This window comes from Malus sylvestris, chromosome 17, assembly GCF_916048215.2.
Source record: "Malus sylvestris chromosome 17, drMalSylv7.2, whole genome shotgun sequence".
In the NCBI taxonomy this organism is placed as follows: domain Eukaryota; kingdom Viridiplantae; phylum Streptophyta; class Magnoliopsida; order Rosales; family Rosaceae; genus Malus; species Malus sylvestris.
Genome location: NC_062276.1, coordinates 9,692,395 through 9,705,458, shown reverse-complemented (window position 1 = coordinate 9,705,458; position 13,064 = coordinate 9,692,395). Strand labels below are relative to the sequence as shown.

At 38.7% G+C, this 13,064-nt stretch overlaps 1 protein-coding gene across 1 annotated transcript; it reads left to right on the top strand.

Annotated features, from left to right (window-relative positions):
- Positions 1–2,343: 2,343 nt before the first annotated feature.
- Positions 2,344–9,221, top strand: LOC126611312 (nuclear pore complex protein NUP133). Its single transcript, XM_050279532.1, has 8 exons — positions 2,344–2,615; positions 2,772–2,887; positions 2,990–4,795; positions 5,229–5,950; positions 6,043–6,195; positions 6,580–6,916; positions 7,380–7,447; positions 8,456–9,221. The coding sequence occupies exons 1-8, from the start codon at positions 2,446–2,448 to the stop codon at positions 8,996–8,998; spliced, it is 3,915 nt and encodes a 1,304-aa protein (XP_050135489.1). The 5' UTR covers positions 2,344–2,445; the 3' UTR covers positions 8,999–9,221.
- The last annotated feature ends 3,843 nt before the right edge of the window (positions 9,222–13,064 follow it).

Genomic DNA, 13,064 nt, shown 5'->3' with positions numbered 1-13,064 from the left:
ATTTTTTTTTTTTAACATAGAAATTGGAGAGGAAATGAAGACAAAAAATCTAGGGAATAAGGTCTTCAACTTATTTGGGCCTGGGTTTACCTAACCTCGAATTGAAGTTGAGTAATAGTTGACTTGCAATTGGGTTTCGAAAATGAATACCCAACCTATATAAATAAAAAATATTAATTTATATCTCATTTGGTTTGGTTCGTTTTTAAACCATCAAAGTCAAAACCGAACCACTAGTTATTGGTTCAGTTTTTTGGTTCAATTTTTCGGTTTGCAACTTTTCGACCCCACCCCTACAATTTTGTACTTGTGGATGGTGAGTTTTAGTCAAATTAATAATATTTCAATCCAATTCAACCCATCTACTAAACACATTGATAGAGTTCTATCATAAAATTAGTTATAAAATTGGGTAAATTACACTTTCATACCTCAGGTTTGGGGTCTATTTCAATTCCTTACAACTTCTTTAAAACATTTCACTTTCATACCTTAAATACTATTTTATTTCAAAATAATACATCTGTTACATTTTCCATCCATTGATCTGTTAAATGCTAATGTGGCTGCCACATATATACCACGTGGCTGCCAAATGTCTGCCACATGGCAAATAAAATAATTATTTATTTATTTTTTAAATTTGAATTTTCTCAACCAAAAAAAAAATCATTTGAAACCCACAGCTGCAAGAAGAAGAAGAAAGAAAAAGAAAAAAAAAATTGTCCCTCCCCCTCCCCCAGCGACCCAGAAGAAGAAGAAGAAGAGGGAGGAAGAAAAGAACAAAAAAAAAAAATTTGTCCCTCCCCCCCCCCGGCGACCCAGAAGAAGAAGAAGAAGAAGAAAAGGGAGGAAGAAAGAAAAAAAAATTGTCCCTCCCCCTTCCCTTAGCGACCCAGAAGAAGATGAAGAAGATGAGGAAGAAGAAGAAGAAGAACCCATAACCCCTCTTCCCTTCCCCCCCCCCCCCCCCCCAAGCCCACCCAGCGACCCTCCTCCTATCCCCCCGGCGACCCTTTTCAATTTTATTTTTTTTTTAAAAAATTCAGGTTTTTTTTTTTAAATATTTTATTTGCCACGTGGCATATATATATGTGGTAGCCACGTCAGCATTTAATAGATCAATGGATGGAAAATGTAACGGATGTACTATTTTGAAATAAAATAATACTTAAGGTATGAAAGTGAAATGTTTTAAATATGTTGTAAGGAATTGAAATAGAACCCAAACCTAAAGTACGAAAGTGTAATTTACTCTTTAAAATTTATAACCCATCGCAACTCATTTCGTACATAATTCAATGAACCCAACCCATTTCCCCGACATGATTGGGTGGCTTGAACAATTGTACTAAGGTCCCTTGTACTAATCAAATGTGGACAAACAATGAGCGCTATTCAAAAAGGAATTCTAGTGACTTTCATTTTGTCTTCTCACATTTGGTCTTTTGCCGTATGGTTTGAACATAATAACCGTTTATTGTTTCTCATTAAATAAATAACTAGTAATATGATTTAGTAGTATTATTCTTTATTTATAAATAAAATGTTTTTTTTTTTCCGACTCTTATGGATGCCGATGTCATTTTATATTGGCATTGAGTTCAATATCTAGTTAGTTGACCCATTTTGTTGCTGTCTCACTATATGGCCTAACCAATCCTCCTCCCTATCATCAATCATGCTCGCTTAAGGTTCTTATTTTTGGGATTTGTAATGACGAAATACATATTAATCACAGGATTATATTATATTAGTTTACAACTCAACAAAGCAAAACCAACTTAAAATCCATGAACCAGTAGATAATTGATTTTCTTGTTTTGTTTTATTAAGTTGTCAAATATTTTAAACTTTTAGATCAAAACTATATAATCTTCTGTTTAGTCCTCACAAGTACTCAAAACGAGGATCTTAAGAGAGCAGGACTCCCCTATCATTGCGTTGTTGTTTGCGACACTCTAGAAAAATTTATTATACACTCCAAAGTTTTTATTTAGAAACAAAGTGCAAAATAACTTTCTACTTAGTATTACGATCTAGTTGTATTCTTCTTCACTTCTAAGTGAGAGGTTTTATGTTCGATTCTCGCTAAAGACTAATTTGAACCACATTATTATGACTAGTCCATTGCAAAACTTAGTCTACTCTCCACTTCATTAATGTATATAATATCGTTTGTTCAAAAATAGTGTAAAATAACTTTTTTGAGAGTATCAAAAACATTTCTTACCCTTGTATAAAATGAACGGTTGTAATTCCTCTTAAGTCGTGAGCTCGACCGCAGGTGATGAGCCCACCATCAAATTTCTGCTCACTTAAGAGTGAAGACACTCACTCTTCATTTCCATTTTTTGAGTTCAGAGTGTATCCCTAAAACCCCAAAACCCCCAAATTTTCCCTCGCTTTTTTATTCTTCTTCTTCGCCGAGCAAAAACCAAACCGATGTTCTCTCCCGGAACCAAGCGACCCAATGCGAACGCTCGCCGGGATCTAGGATCTCCGGCCACGCCCCTCACCGAGAACCTGGGGCCCGGCTCGGACAACTCTTTCCCGAATCGGCCCAGCACCGGCACCCCGGCTCCCTGGGCTCCTCGCTTATCTGTTCTCGCCAGGTAACTCATCTTATCATGTGTTGGTTCATTGGATTTCTGAAATTGGTTTGTCGATAATACATTGTGGGATTGATTGTTGGCTTCAATTGGATGTGGTGATTTCGGAGTTATGTTTGTGGATGTAATCGTTGATTTTCAACGTTTGGATTTGGTTAGGGTTTTACCGGCGAACCAAAATGAAAAGGGGGATGAAACTAAGCCCGTCTTTGTCGGAGAGTTTCCGCAAGTTGTTCGTGATGGACAGGCCAATATGCTGCAGAAGCATGCTCATGGTTAGTAGGGTTTACTCAATGAGCTTGGTTATTGAATGAAATGATTAATTTGAGGGGGGTATATGATATTCACACACTTGCTCGGTTTTCGTCTTCTTTCAGGTGATGCATATGTATCCGGTGGAATGGAGAGGGGAACGTCCCTGGCATGGATTATATGTGGAAACAGACTCTTTGTGTGGAGTTATCTGTCTCCTGCAGTGTCGACGAATTGCAATGTTCTTGAAATTCCTCTGAATGTCTTTGAAGGTGGGGATGTTGGCAGGAGTGGTGGGAACTGTTGGTTGCTTTGTGTTGTGAATGGGGATAGCGCGTCCACGAGAACAAAGAAAGTTGTAAAACATTGTAGCTCCGCTGGTATTGTATTGTGTCACAAGAAAACTCGAGCTGTTGTGTACTGGCCTGAAATTTATGCTGAAGAGAGAACTGACCCCATTGTTAGTGTTGCATCTGCTGATGAATTGGAGGTGAATTCTTCACCTATTGATAGGAAGACCACACCAAAACGGCAACAACTGATCAGCAGGCAGAGGGGTAGTTTGACTGGGTTTTGTACATTTAACTCTTTGATTGCTTCTGCAGTCCCTGATTCCCAGGATGTGTGCGTTGCACTTGCCTGTAGTTCTGATGGCCAGCTATGGCAGTTTCATTGCAGCCCCTCTGGTGTTAGCCGCAAGAAAGTATATCTGGACGATCAAACTCTTCCCTCCCTAGGGGGTGACAATGTTCAAATTTTAGGAAGTGAGGGCTATCCAAGGTCACTGACCTGGTGTTTCCCAAATCTTCAAATTCAGGACTCTAACCGGCAGTTTTTTCTTCTGACAGATCGTGAGATTCAATGCCTTAGTATTGAACTTGGTGCTGATTTCATTGTGTCAAAGCTCTGGTCTCATGAAATTATTGGCTCAGATGGTGATTCGGGAATAAAGAAAGATTTGGCCGGGCAGAAGCGAATCTGGCCGCTTGATATGCAGGTAGACTATCACGGTAAAGTGACTACCATTCTAGTTGCCACCTTCTGCCTGGACCGGGGTAGTAGTTCCAGCTACACACAGTACTCTCTTTTGACCATGCAATACAAATCTGGAATTAGTTTAGAGAAAAAAGCTCCTGTCCAAGTGATAATCCCAAAAGGAAGAGTAGAAGAGGAAGACTTCTTATTCTCCATGAAACTGCGAGTAGGAGGTAAGCCTCAAGGATCAGCAATCATACTTTCTGGTGATGGGACGGCAACAGTATCCCATTACTTTAGAAATTCTACACGGCTCTATAAATTTGACCTACCTTATGATGCTGGAAAGGTTCTAGATGCTTCAATTCTTCCATCTACAGATGATGGTGAAGAAGGGCCATGGGTTGTGCTTACTGAGAAGGCAGGGATATGGGCAATACCCGAGAAGGCTGTTATACTTGGTGGGGTTGAACCTCCTCAACGAAGTTTGTCACGTAAAGGTAGCTCAAATGAAGGATCTGCACAAGAAGAGAGAAAGAACCTCTCATTTTTGGGCAATATTGCGCCTAGAAGGGCTACTTCTGAAGCATGGGATGCTGGAGATAGACAAGGGGCTGTGACTGTAACTGCACGTCAAACTGCTCAAGATGAAGAATCAGAAACTTTACTTAGCCAGCTGTTCCAAGATTATCATTTATCTGGGCAAGTTGATGCCTCATTTGAAAAGCTAAAAAGATCTGGGGCATTCGAAAGGGATAGAGAGACGAATGTTTTTGCACGAATGAGCAAATCAATTGTTGACACTTTAGCTAAGCACTGGACAACAACTAGAGGAGCTGAGATTTTGGCAATGGCTGTTGTATCCTCCCAACTCATGGATAAGCAACAGAAGCATACAAAGTTTCTCCAGTTTCTTGCTTTATCCAAATGTCATGAGGAGCTGTGTTCAAGACAGAGTATGTTCTTGTGCCTTTTATAGTGACTATGTATAATGTTTTTATGTCAAATCCATCTCCAGTTGACATGGCACATATTGAAACTTGAAAGTTCATGCATTAACGATATACGTAAACCCACATTTACTTGCGTGTGTGCTTACAGCACTCAATTAACATGTTTTAGGCTGTCAAATGTCCAGTTAAATTTTATTACAAGGGCATCTCTTTATCCAATTTTTTATTGCCTGGGAAATTTTTCGGTGTTTTGCTAAACTGCTAATTTTTCATCAGTATATCTACTGGACATAGTGTATATTAATTAGTTTGTAGATGACCATATTTCCTAAAGCATGGAGGTCGAAGACTCATTGAGGAGTATATCGATTGGCAGTTCAGTGGGGTGCTGTCGACCAGCCTAGATTCTGTTTTATTTATTTGTTTTTTCTGGCAGGACATTCTTTGCAAATTATCTTGGAACATGGTGAGAAGCTTGCTGGAATGATTCAACTAAGGGAATTGCAGAACATTATCAGCCATAACCGCTCCCGTGGACGTAGCCCATCCCGTTCTAGTCCAGAAAATCAAATATCAGGAGCTCTCTGGGATCTTATCCAGTTAGTTGGTGAGCGAGCCCGCCGGAATACTGTTCTTCTGATGGACAGGGACAATGCTGAAGTATTTTACAGTAAAGTTTCAAATCTTGAACAAGTTTTCGATTGCTTAGACAAACAGCTAGAGTATGTAATAAGTGCAGAGCAGCCGTTTGAGATTCAGGTTCAGAGAGCTTGTGAACTGTCAAATGCATGTGTTACTATAGTTCGTACAGCCATGCAATACAGAAGTGAGCATCACTTATGGTATCCGCCACCTGAGAGCTTGACACCTTGGTATTCTCAAGCTGTGGTACGCAATGGGATGTGGCACCTCGCTTCCCTCATGCTGCAGCTGTTAAAGGAGGCATCTCAACTTGACGCGTCTGCCAAATTAGATTTATATACTCATCTGGAAGCGCTGGCTGAAGTTTTGCTGGAGGCATATGCTGGTGCTGTCACAGCTAAAGTTGAACAAGGAGGTGAACACAAAGGCTTATTGGATGAGTATTGGAACAGGAGGGATGCACTTCTGGACACCCTTTATCAAGAAGTCAAGGAATCTGTGGAAGCTGGGAATCAGGTCTTCAATTTTTTTCTTATTTTTTACTCAATAACATCATTATGGTCTTGATGCTGGATAAATATTTATCCTTGAATTTATTGTCTTTGCAGAATTTAAATGAAGGAACTGAGGATCTAAAAGAAGAAATTCTTGCTAGGCTTTCGTCATGTTTGTTGCCCATGGCAAAACGGCATGAATGCTACAGTACATTATGGAAAATATGCTGTGATCTAAATGATTCTGGACTACTAAGAAATCTGATGGTAGGGCTGTTACAATTTCTTTGCCATGTTATTTATTTTCTCTGTTTAAACAGTAATTCTGTGCTTGTGCACTGGATCATTTCAGTAGACTTTTGATTATCCATTGAAAACTTTTCCTTTACCTGTTAATGGTGCCACAATTTTGAACATTTACTTTGAAATTATCTTATACTGGAGACTAATCATGTTTTCTTTTGCAACTTGTTTAATCTTTTTTAATGTTTAGTCCTACTTAAAACATCTTTTAAGTTTTTGTTTTTCACTATTATATTTAGTTTTAAACTTAAAAACATAGGTTTCCTTGCTTTGAAGATATTGCTTGATATGATTATTTTCTTGTCTTATTTGTTGTCTGTCCTTTTTCCGGAAAATGATTTTATATAGCACGACAGCATGGGGCCTAATGGAGGGTTCAGTTACTATGTGTTCAAACAACTCTATCTGAGGAGGCAATATTCCAAACTTCTAAGGCTTGGGGAAGAGTTTCATGAAGAGCTATCCATATTCTTAAAGTATCATCAAGACCTTCTGTGGCTTCATGAAGTTTACCTTCGTCAATTTTCCCCAGCTTCGGAAACTCTTCATGAATTAGCTCTTTCTCAAGCCGAAAACTCAATTTCCGAGGCTGAAGAGGGGACTGGTCCTACGTATCTGACTATGTTACCAAAACTGGCAGACAGAAAGCGTCTTTTGAATCTCTCAAAAATAGCTGCAATAGCAGGTGTGTTTTGTTCATCGGTCTTCCCTAAATAGTTTCTCTATAGAATTTCTATCTTCAGAATTTTGTGTTTTTCTTTACACTGCATACTCCATAATTTCTTATTCTTTTAAAAAAGTTTTATTTTGTCGCAAAATCAAGTTGATATTAGTAATTTATACAAATTATCAAGTCAAGCCGCTTGAGTGACTTTAAGCTCACTGTGGCTCTTCTTGTATGCTTCCCTTTCAATTAGAAGATTACGAAATGCCTCTTTATTATGTATAAACTTCTGCGCATTAAGAATTGCTACATGGGTCGCTGTTCGGGTGTTGGAGATGCTTGATCAAAATATTATTTGGGCACGGGGAGATATAAGAACAGTACTTGCTATTGTTGTTTGTTTTATCTTAGTCTGTAAGATGTCTGTTATAGCTAGAGAATTTATACAGGTAAACTTTTATATAATTATTTGCTTCACGTGTAGGTAAAGATGCTAATTGTGAGACCAAAGTGAAGCGCATTGAGGCTGATTTGAAGATTCTAAAGTTGCAGGTCTGTTGAGTTTTAAAGATAAATTTTGTTGTTAACTTTTTTAGTTGAAGCGTCTTCCTGATTTTTCCTTTCTTTTAAGTGCTTTTGTTATCCGAGTATCAGAATTAGTAAATTAATCTTGAATTATCACACCTTAGTTAAAAAGAAAAATTAAAAGAGTAGGGATTCTACCTTTATGATTGGAATTAGGTTAACAGGAACAAATCATGTGCCGTGTCTCTTCCCCCATCCACCCTTTGTATTGTACGGTTGGTGGCAGTTCCATAAATTTCCTTTTAGTCATGGCACCTCTGCCAGATTCCCAAATGGTGATGTTACATATTTTGTCATTTGGATAATTGCGTGGGCAGTTAACTCAAGCTTAGTAAGTTGAGAAGGTTTTGTCTTGTTCTTTGTATGTCCTTATTGAACAAAATTCCTTTTCTGGCGAGGACACAATTTCACATTACTTCAAAGGTCTATACACTCAGCATTATTAGAAGGAACACGTGTCAATGATTGTTAGCTTTTTCTGAGTGATGTATTTCCCAACAAATATGTAACTATTAGGTTACCTATAATATAACAGAGTTTTCCACGTCTCCCTCTCTACTTATTAAAGGGGATAACCTTTTCTTAAGATGGGGCTATGGGAAATCAGAAGTGGTGACCAAGAATGTAAAAATCAAGGCAGTTCTTGCCCAAAAGTCTGGGAGGGAAACACCAGGAAAGTTTATTGGTGACCGCCAATTGATTTGTTTATCTCCATTTTATTGAATTCCAAGGCTCTCGTGTCGGAACTCCTGTGCTTGGGCAACCAAACCCAAATGGTCTCGGTGGAATCATTCATTACATGTAGTGTTTTGTAGGTTGTTTGTCCTCTTTTATAAAGATCAAAGAAAAGTTTGTGAATTGCATTCTGCAATCTCGTATGCTTCGTTATTCAATAACTATTAACTGTTGAATGTGAATCCCTTTCGATTCTGTTCATCCACCGTCGGTCTTCACCTGATGCATCATCTCTTGCAGGAAGAAATACTAAACCTCCTTCCTGATGATGAAACAAAGCAAAGCCTTGACACAAAGCTACTTCATCCAGAAGATCTTATCAAGCAGTGCCTTGAAGGTGAAAGCGCAGAGCTCTCATTGCGGGCTTTTGATGTTTTTGCATGGACCAGCTCCTCTTTCCGTCAGACCCACGCAAACCTTTTGGAGCATTGCTGGAGAAACGCTGCTGATCAAGATGATTGGAGTCAACTCTATCAAGCATCAGTATCCGAAGGGTGGGGTGATGAAGAAACCTTGCAAAACCTGAAAGACACCGTGCTCTTCCAGGCTTCAAACAGATGCTATGGACCCGAAGCTGAAACTTTTGGAGAAGGGTTTGAGGAAGTGTTGCCGCTGAGACAAGAAATTGCAGAGCCTACAGTCATGAAAGATACAGTTTCTTCTGTGGAAGCCGTACTCATGCAACACAAAGATTACTCCGAGGCAGGCAAGCTAATGCTGACTGCAATCATGTTGGGTAGCTTACAGGATGATACCGAAGAAGGTCCTGTGCCTATGGAGTAACACAGTTGATTAGCATGAATCACGGTGAGGAGTTTTCGGAGGTCTCCCGTACCTCTAAATTCGTAGGTTACTAGTCCATATGGTTTAAAACTTCGCTTTCTTTTTACCCTTGCGAAATTCTCCAACGAAGTTATAGGAATATTTGTCGATATACTATCTGATGCTATACCGGTTTTCTGGTAGGAAAAATATATTTGAAGAACGTTAGTGAGTTTTCTTTCAATATATTTGTCGATTTACTATCTGATGCCATTTTAACTAATTTTTTTTAATTAAGCTGTTAAGTTGACCATGTTTGAACTAAAAAGGCAAAAGATGAATTAGTTATAAGGAGTTGATATCCTAAATTTTTTAGGGGATTTGAGATTTTCCTTTGTGACTTAGAAACCGACGTCCATTTCGTGGTGTTGATGGTGTTTTATCTCGCTTAGAGGTTGTAGTATTTTTAACTAATTTTTCTTATTAAATTTGTGAATAGGACACGCTTAGTTCCTAACATTCGATTAGATTAGATAACTCATTGAATTCAATGTGTATTGAATAAAGAAATGAAGATTAGCTTCCAAATTTAATGAAGTTAGAAGGTGGAAGATGAATTAGTTATGAAGTGTGATTATTTAACATTATATAGGGGATTGAATAATGATAAGTTTACGTATCATGGTGAGAGTTGTCGAGCAATCATACATTTTGCATTGTGCATTTTGGAGCGTAATACTATTTTCTTCCCTTGTATAGAAAGAAAGAACAATTAGTTAATCTATTGAGAGTTTGAACTCACGTCGGGGAATTAAAGACTTGCATAATAGTTTAAATGATTTTGAGCCTTTCCGCTTTTACGTAGTTTTGAGGTTTGAACTTCAACTTTCTTTGTAATATTACAGGCTTACAACGTGTGTGAAATCCTATCCCCAGATTTCACTATTTAAAATTACATATTTTTTCGTATTATTAATTTCAACGCGTATATTTGTGGCGTCTATTTTTTTTTCGATAAGTAAAAGGATGAAAACACCCTTAATGAACTAAACGGAATTCTACGTGGTCGTATTTTATTCTTACATATTTTTGTAGATTTCTTTACATGTTTGGATGGTACATGTCGATACGAATGCGTGAGCGCGAATGGAATGGAATTTGGAGTTATAACGAAATAGTTATAAATGAACGAAGGTAGGGGCAAAATAGTCATTTTGCTATGAATATGGAAGGCTCCAAATTTGTGGGAGCCTTGTCTTGGTGAAAGGAGGGGAAAAAAAAGGAGAAGGGGGATAGACCAACCAGAGAAGGGGGGAGAGACCAACCGGAGAAGGGGAAAAAAAAAGGAAGAAAAATGAGTGACCAATGGGCGGGGGAAGAGAAGAATGGAGGGGAAGGGATAGAAGAATGAGGCACTGGATCATGGATCCCTCACCCAAATCGTGCGACCCGACCCATTATTCCGGTGACTTTCTGTCGTTTTTCCGCCATTTTTTTAGACGAATTGGACCAATCCATTACTCCCAATCATCATCTAGCCCTTCCCTCTTCCATTTCCACCTAAAATTAGAAGGAATTTGGTTTTATTTTGGTGGAAAACACCTCGACGGGATTCACGGGTGTCAGCGGTAATTCCGCCGTTTTTACATGTGCTACCGTCGACCACCACCCTTGTTCAACTCTCCTTGAGGCCTAGATTAAAGCCCAAACAAGTTTGGGGGCGGCGGAGCTACAATTTCGACGAATTGAGAAACACCCATTTTTAGGGTTCCCGACAAATCGAGGTGTTTTTAGACCACTTCTCGGCCGAATTGGACTTCGGCCCAGGTATGAAAATTATTCCCCTTGACTTGCTCTACATTTTTGGAAATTTGGTAATTTTTTGAGTTCATCGGAAAATTAAGTTTCCATTAGCTGGAAACCGCCGCATGCGGCGACGCATGACCAGTGAGCCAACTCTGTCTTTCTAGGCTAAATTTGATACCCCGAATCCATATGTGACATCCGATTGATGAAATTCTGTTGTTTGAACTTAATTCAATTAAGGTCCTCCACTTGAATTATGTAGTAAACGACGATCCGACCATTAGATCGTTACCAAAATTTAATATGTTGTTATACGTAATATTTTATGGCATTAGGAACTAACATATCGGGAAATTGACTTGCGGATCTTCCCGAATTGGATTTCTAAGTTTGTAAAATTAAACGTTGACCGCCACTTGAATTTGCGATTAGCGGAGATCCAACCGTTTGATCGTAATGAAGTTTTAGTATGTTGTTCTAGAAGCATATGTGGACTTTGGGAAGTTACAGATCAGAAATTTGATAAGCTGATCTTTCGGTTTAGATTTCTAGGGTTGTGGACCTTATTCTCGACATTGATCGACGGTTGGCTTTTTAGTCAACTAGCCCGAGTTCTTCTAGCATGTTGCTGATCTTAGAGTGTTGTTGAGATTCCATGGAGCTTATTGGGCTCATCATGATGACGTGTCTTCTTCGATTGACGTACTCGATTTATGTACTGATGGCATCACATTGTGATATGCTTGTTCATTTTATGTGATTTGACTTGTGTATTGAACTTGTAGTGGAGTGTGGCTAATTTGTATGTTTGGGTTGATGTGATGAAATGTGAAGTCTAGGATTGGACCATGAACCCATTGTCATAGGGTTTGTTGCTTCGAGACTTGTTTCACATATCGTATCATTATTCCATTTCTTGTTTCGTTGAGCTTTTGTATTTTGAGTACTTGTTTCATGTCTTCTTCTTCTTCGAGCATCGCTATATTTCTTGGACTTTTGCTCAGTTCCGTTGAGTGATTCGGAACTGGGTTTTCGCTGGGGTTTCGTTGAGTGGTCTGGTTCCCTGCTCCGTCTGGATTCCATTGAGAGGTCCGGAATCCCTTGTGATCCGCAATTCCGTTAAGTGGTCCGGAATCGTATCTAGCTTGAATTTCATTGAGTGGATCAATATACATTGTACTTCGCGATTCCGTTGAGTGGTCTGGAATTGTATCCTCGGTTTCCGTTGAGTGGTCTAGAATCCCACTTGGTGTTTTGGTTTCGTTGAGTGGTCTGGAACCCGATGTTGATGGATTTCGTTGAGTGGTCCGAAATCGCATCATTTGACTTGTTGGTTCCTTGGATTTGATTTCAGCTTCAGAGATGTAGGCTTCGGCTGAACTGTGTCGCTCTAGCCCTACATTTCAGTGTATGGTATGTGTTATTGATTGATGTGATTGTGGAATGATGTTGGTTGTGATTGTTGTCATTATGATTAGACTCATTGACCAATGTGGCTAGAGATTTAAGTTGCGCTTCGTCAAATGTTCCTTGGGATGTTGCACACCTGTTGTGTGGTATTATGTTGAGACATAGTGATTTATGTGATGATTGTTCGAGTGTAGTGAAGGTGAACTACGAATGGCTTGATCCCTTTATAGGGTACGTAGGCAATCTAACAAGGAGGTTAGATGCAGCCATAAAGCATGTGAAAAATTACTATGCAATTCGATTCTTGAGTTGTGCTTTGCTAATATCCTGGAGGCGGAGTATGTTAATACAATTTTTTTGTGATGTCACGTGTTGATCCTAGACGTATGTCGAAATCGGGGCGTAACAACGTTTTTGTCATTTATTTTACTTTTACAGAGTATAGAATATGGATATTTGTTATTTACTTGACGACACAAAAATAAAAAATAAAAAATTGTGTTTGATTAGTGGTTAATGAGAAAAATGAGGTAACATAATGTATTGTTGAATGTTTCTTTTTTCCTTTTTTCTAACACACAATATTATTTATACAAAAGGGAAGATGGTGAGATTAATTTCATAATGGGCTAACAATAATGTGATTCAAATTTACTTTTGACAAAAATCAAATCTAAGACATCTTATTTACAAGTGAAGAAAAATACTACTTACATAATGTACCGTTGAATGCTTTAATACAACTAAAACATGGCCGTTTCAAAGATTCTTAGTCCACCTCAGTCCACCTCTCTCTCTCTTCCGAGTCTTCTCCGTTCACCTCTCTCTTGTCTCCCACTCTCTTCCTCCACCCGGCCCCACCTCCTCTCTC

Excerpts from the sequence above, each read along its gene's own strand:
- LOC126611312 (XM_050279532.1), top strand. The coding sequence starts at position 2,446 with ATGTTCTCTCCCGGAACCAAGCGACCCAATGCGAACGCTCGCCGGGAT. Across the intron at positions 5,951-6,042 it reads CTGTGGAAGCTGGGAATCAG|AATTTAAATGAAGGAACTGA; the intron begins GTCTTCAATTTT and ends TTGTCTTTGCAG. Across the intron at positions 6,196-6,579 it reads GACTACTAAGAAATCTGATG|CACGACAGCATGGGGCCTAA; the intron begins GTAGGGCTGTTA and ends GATTTTATATAG.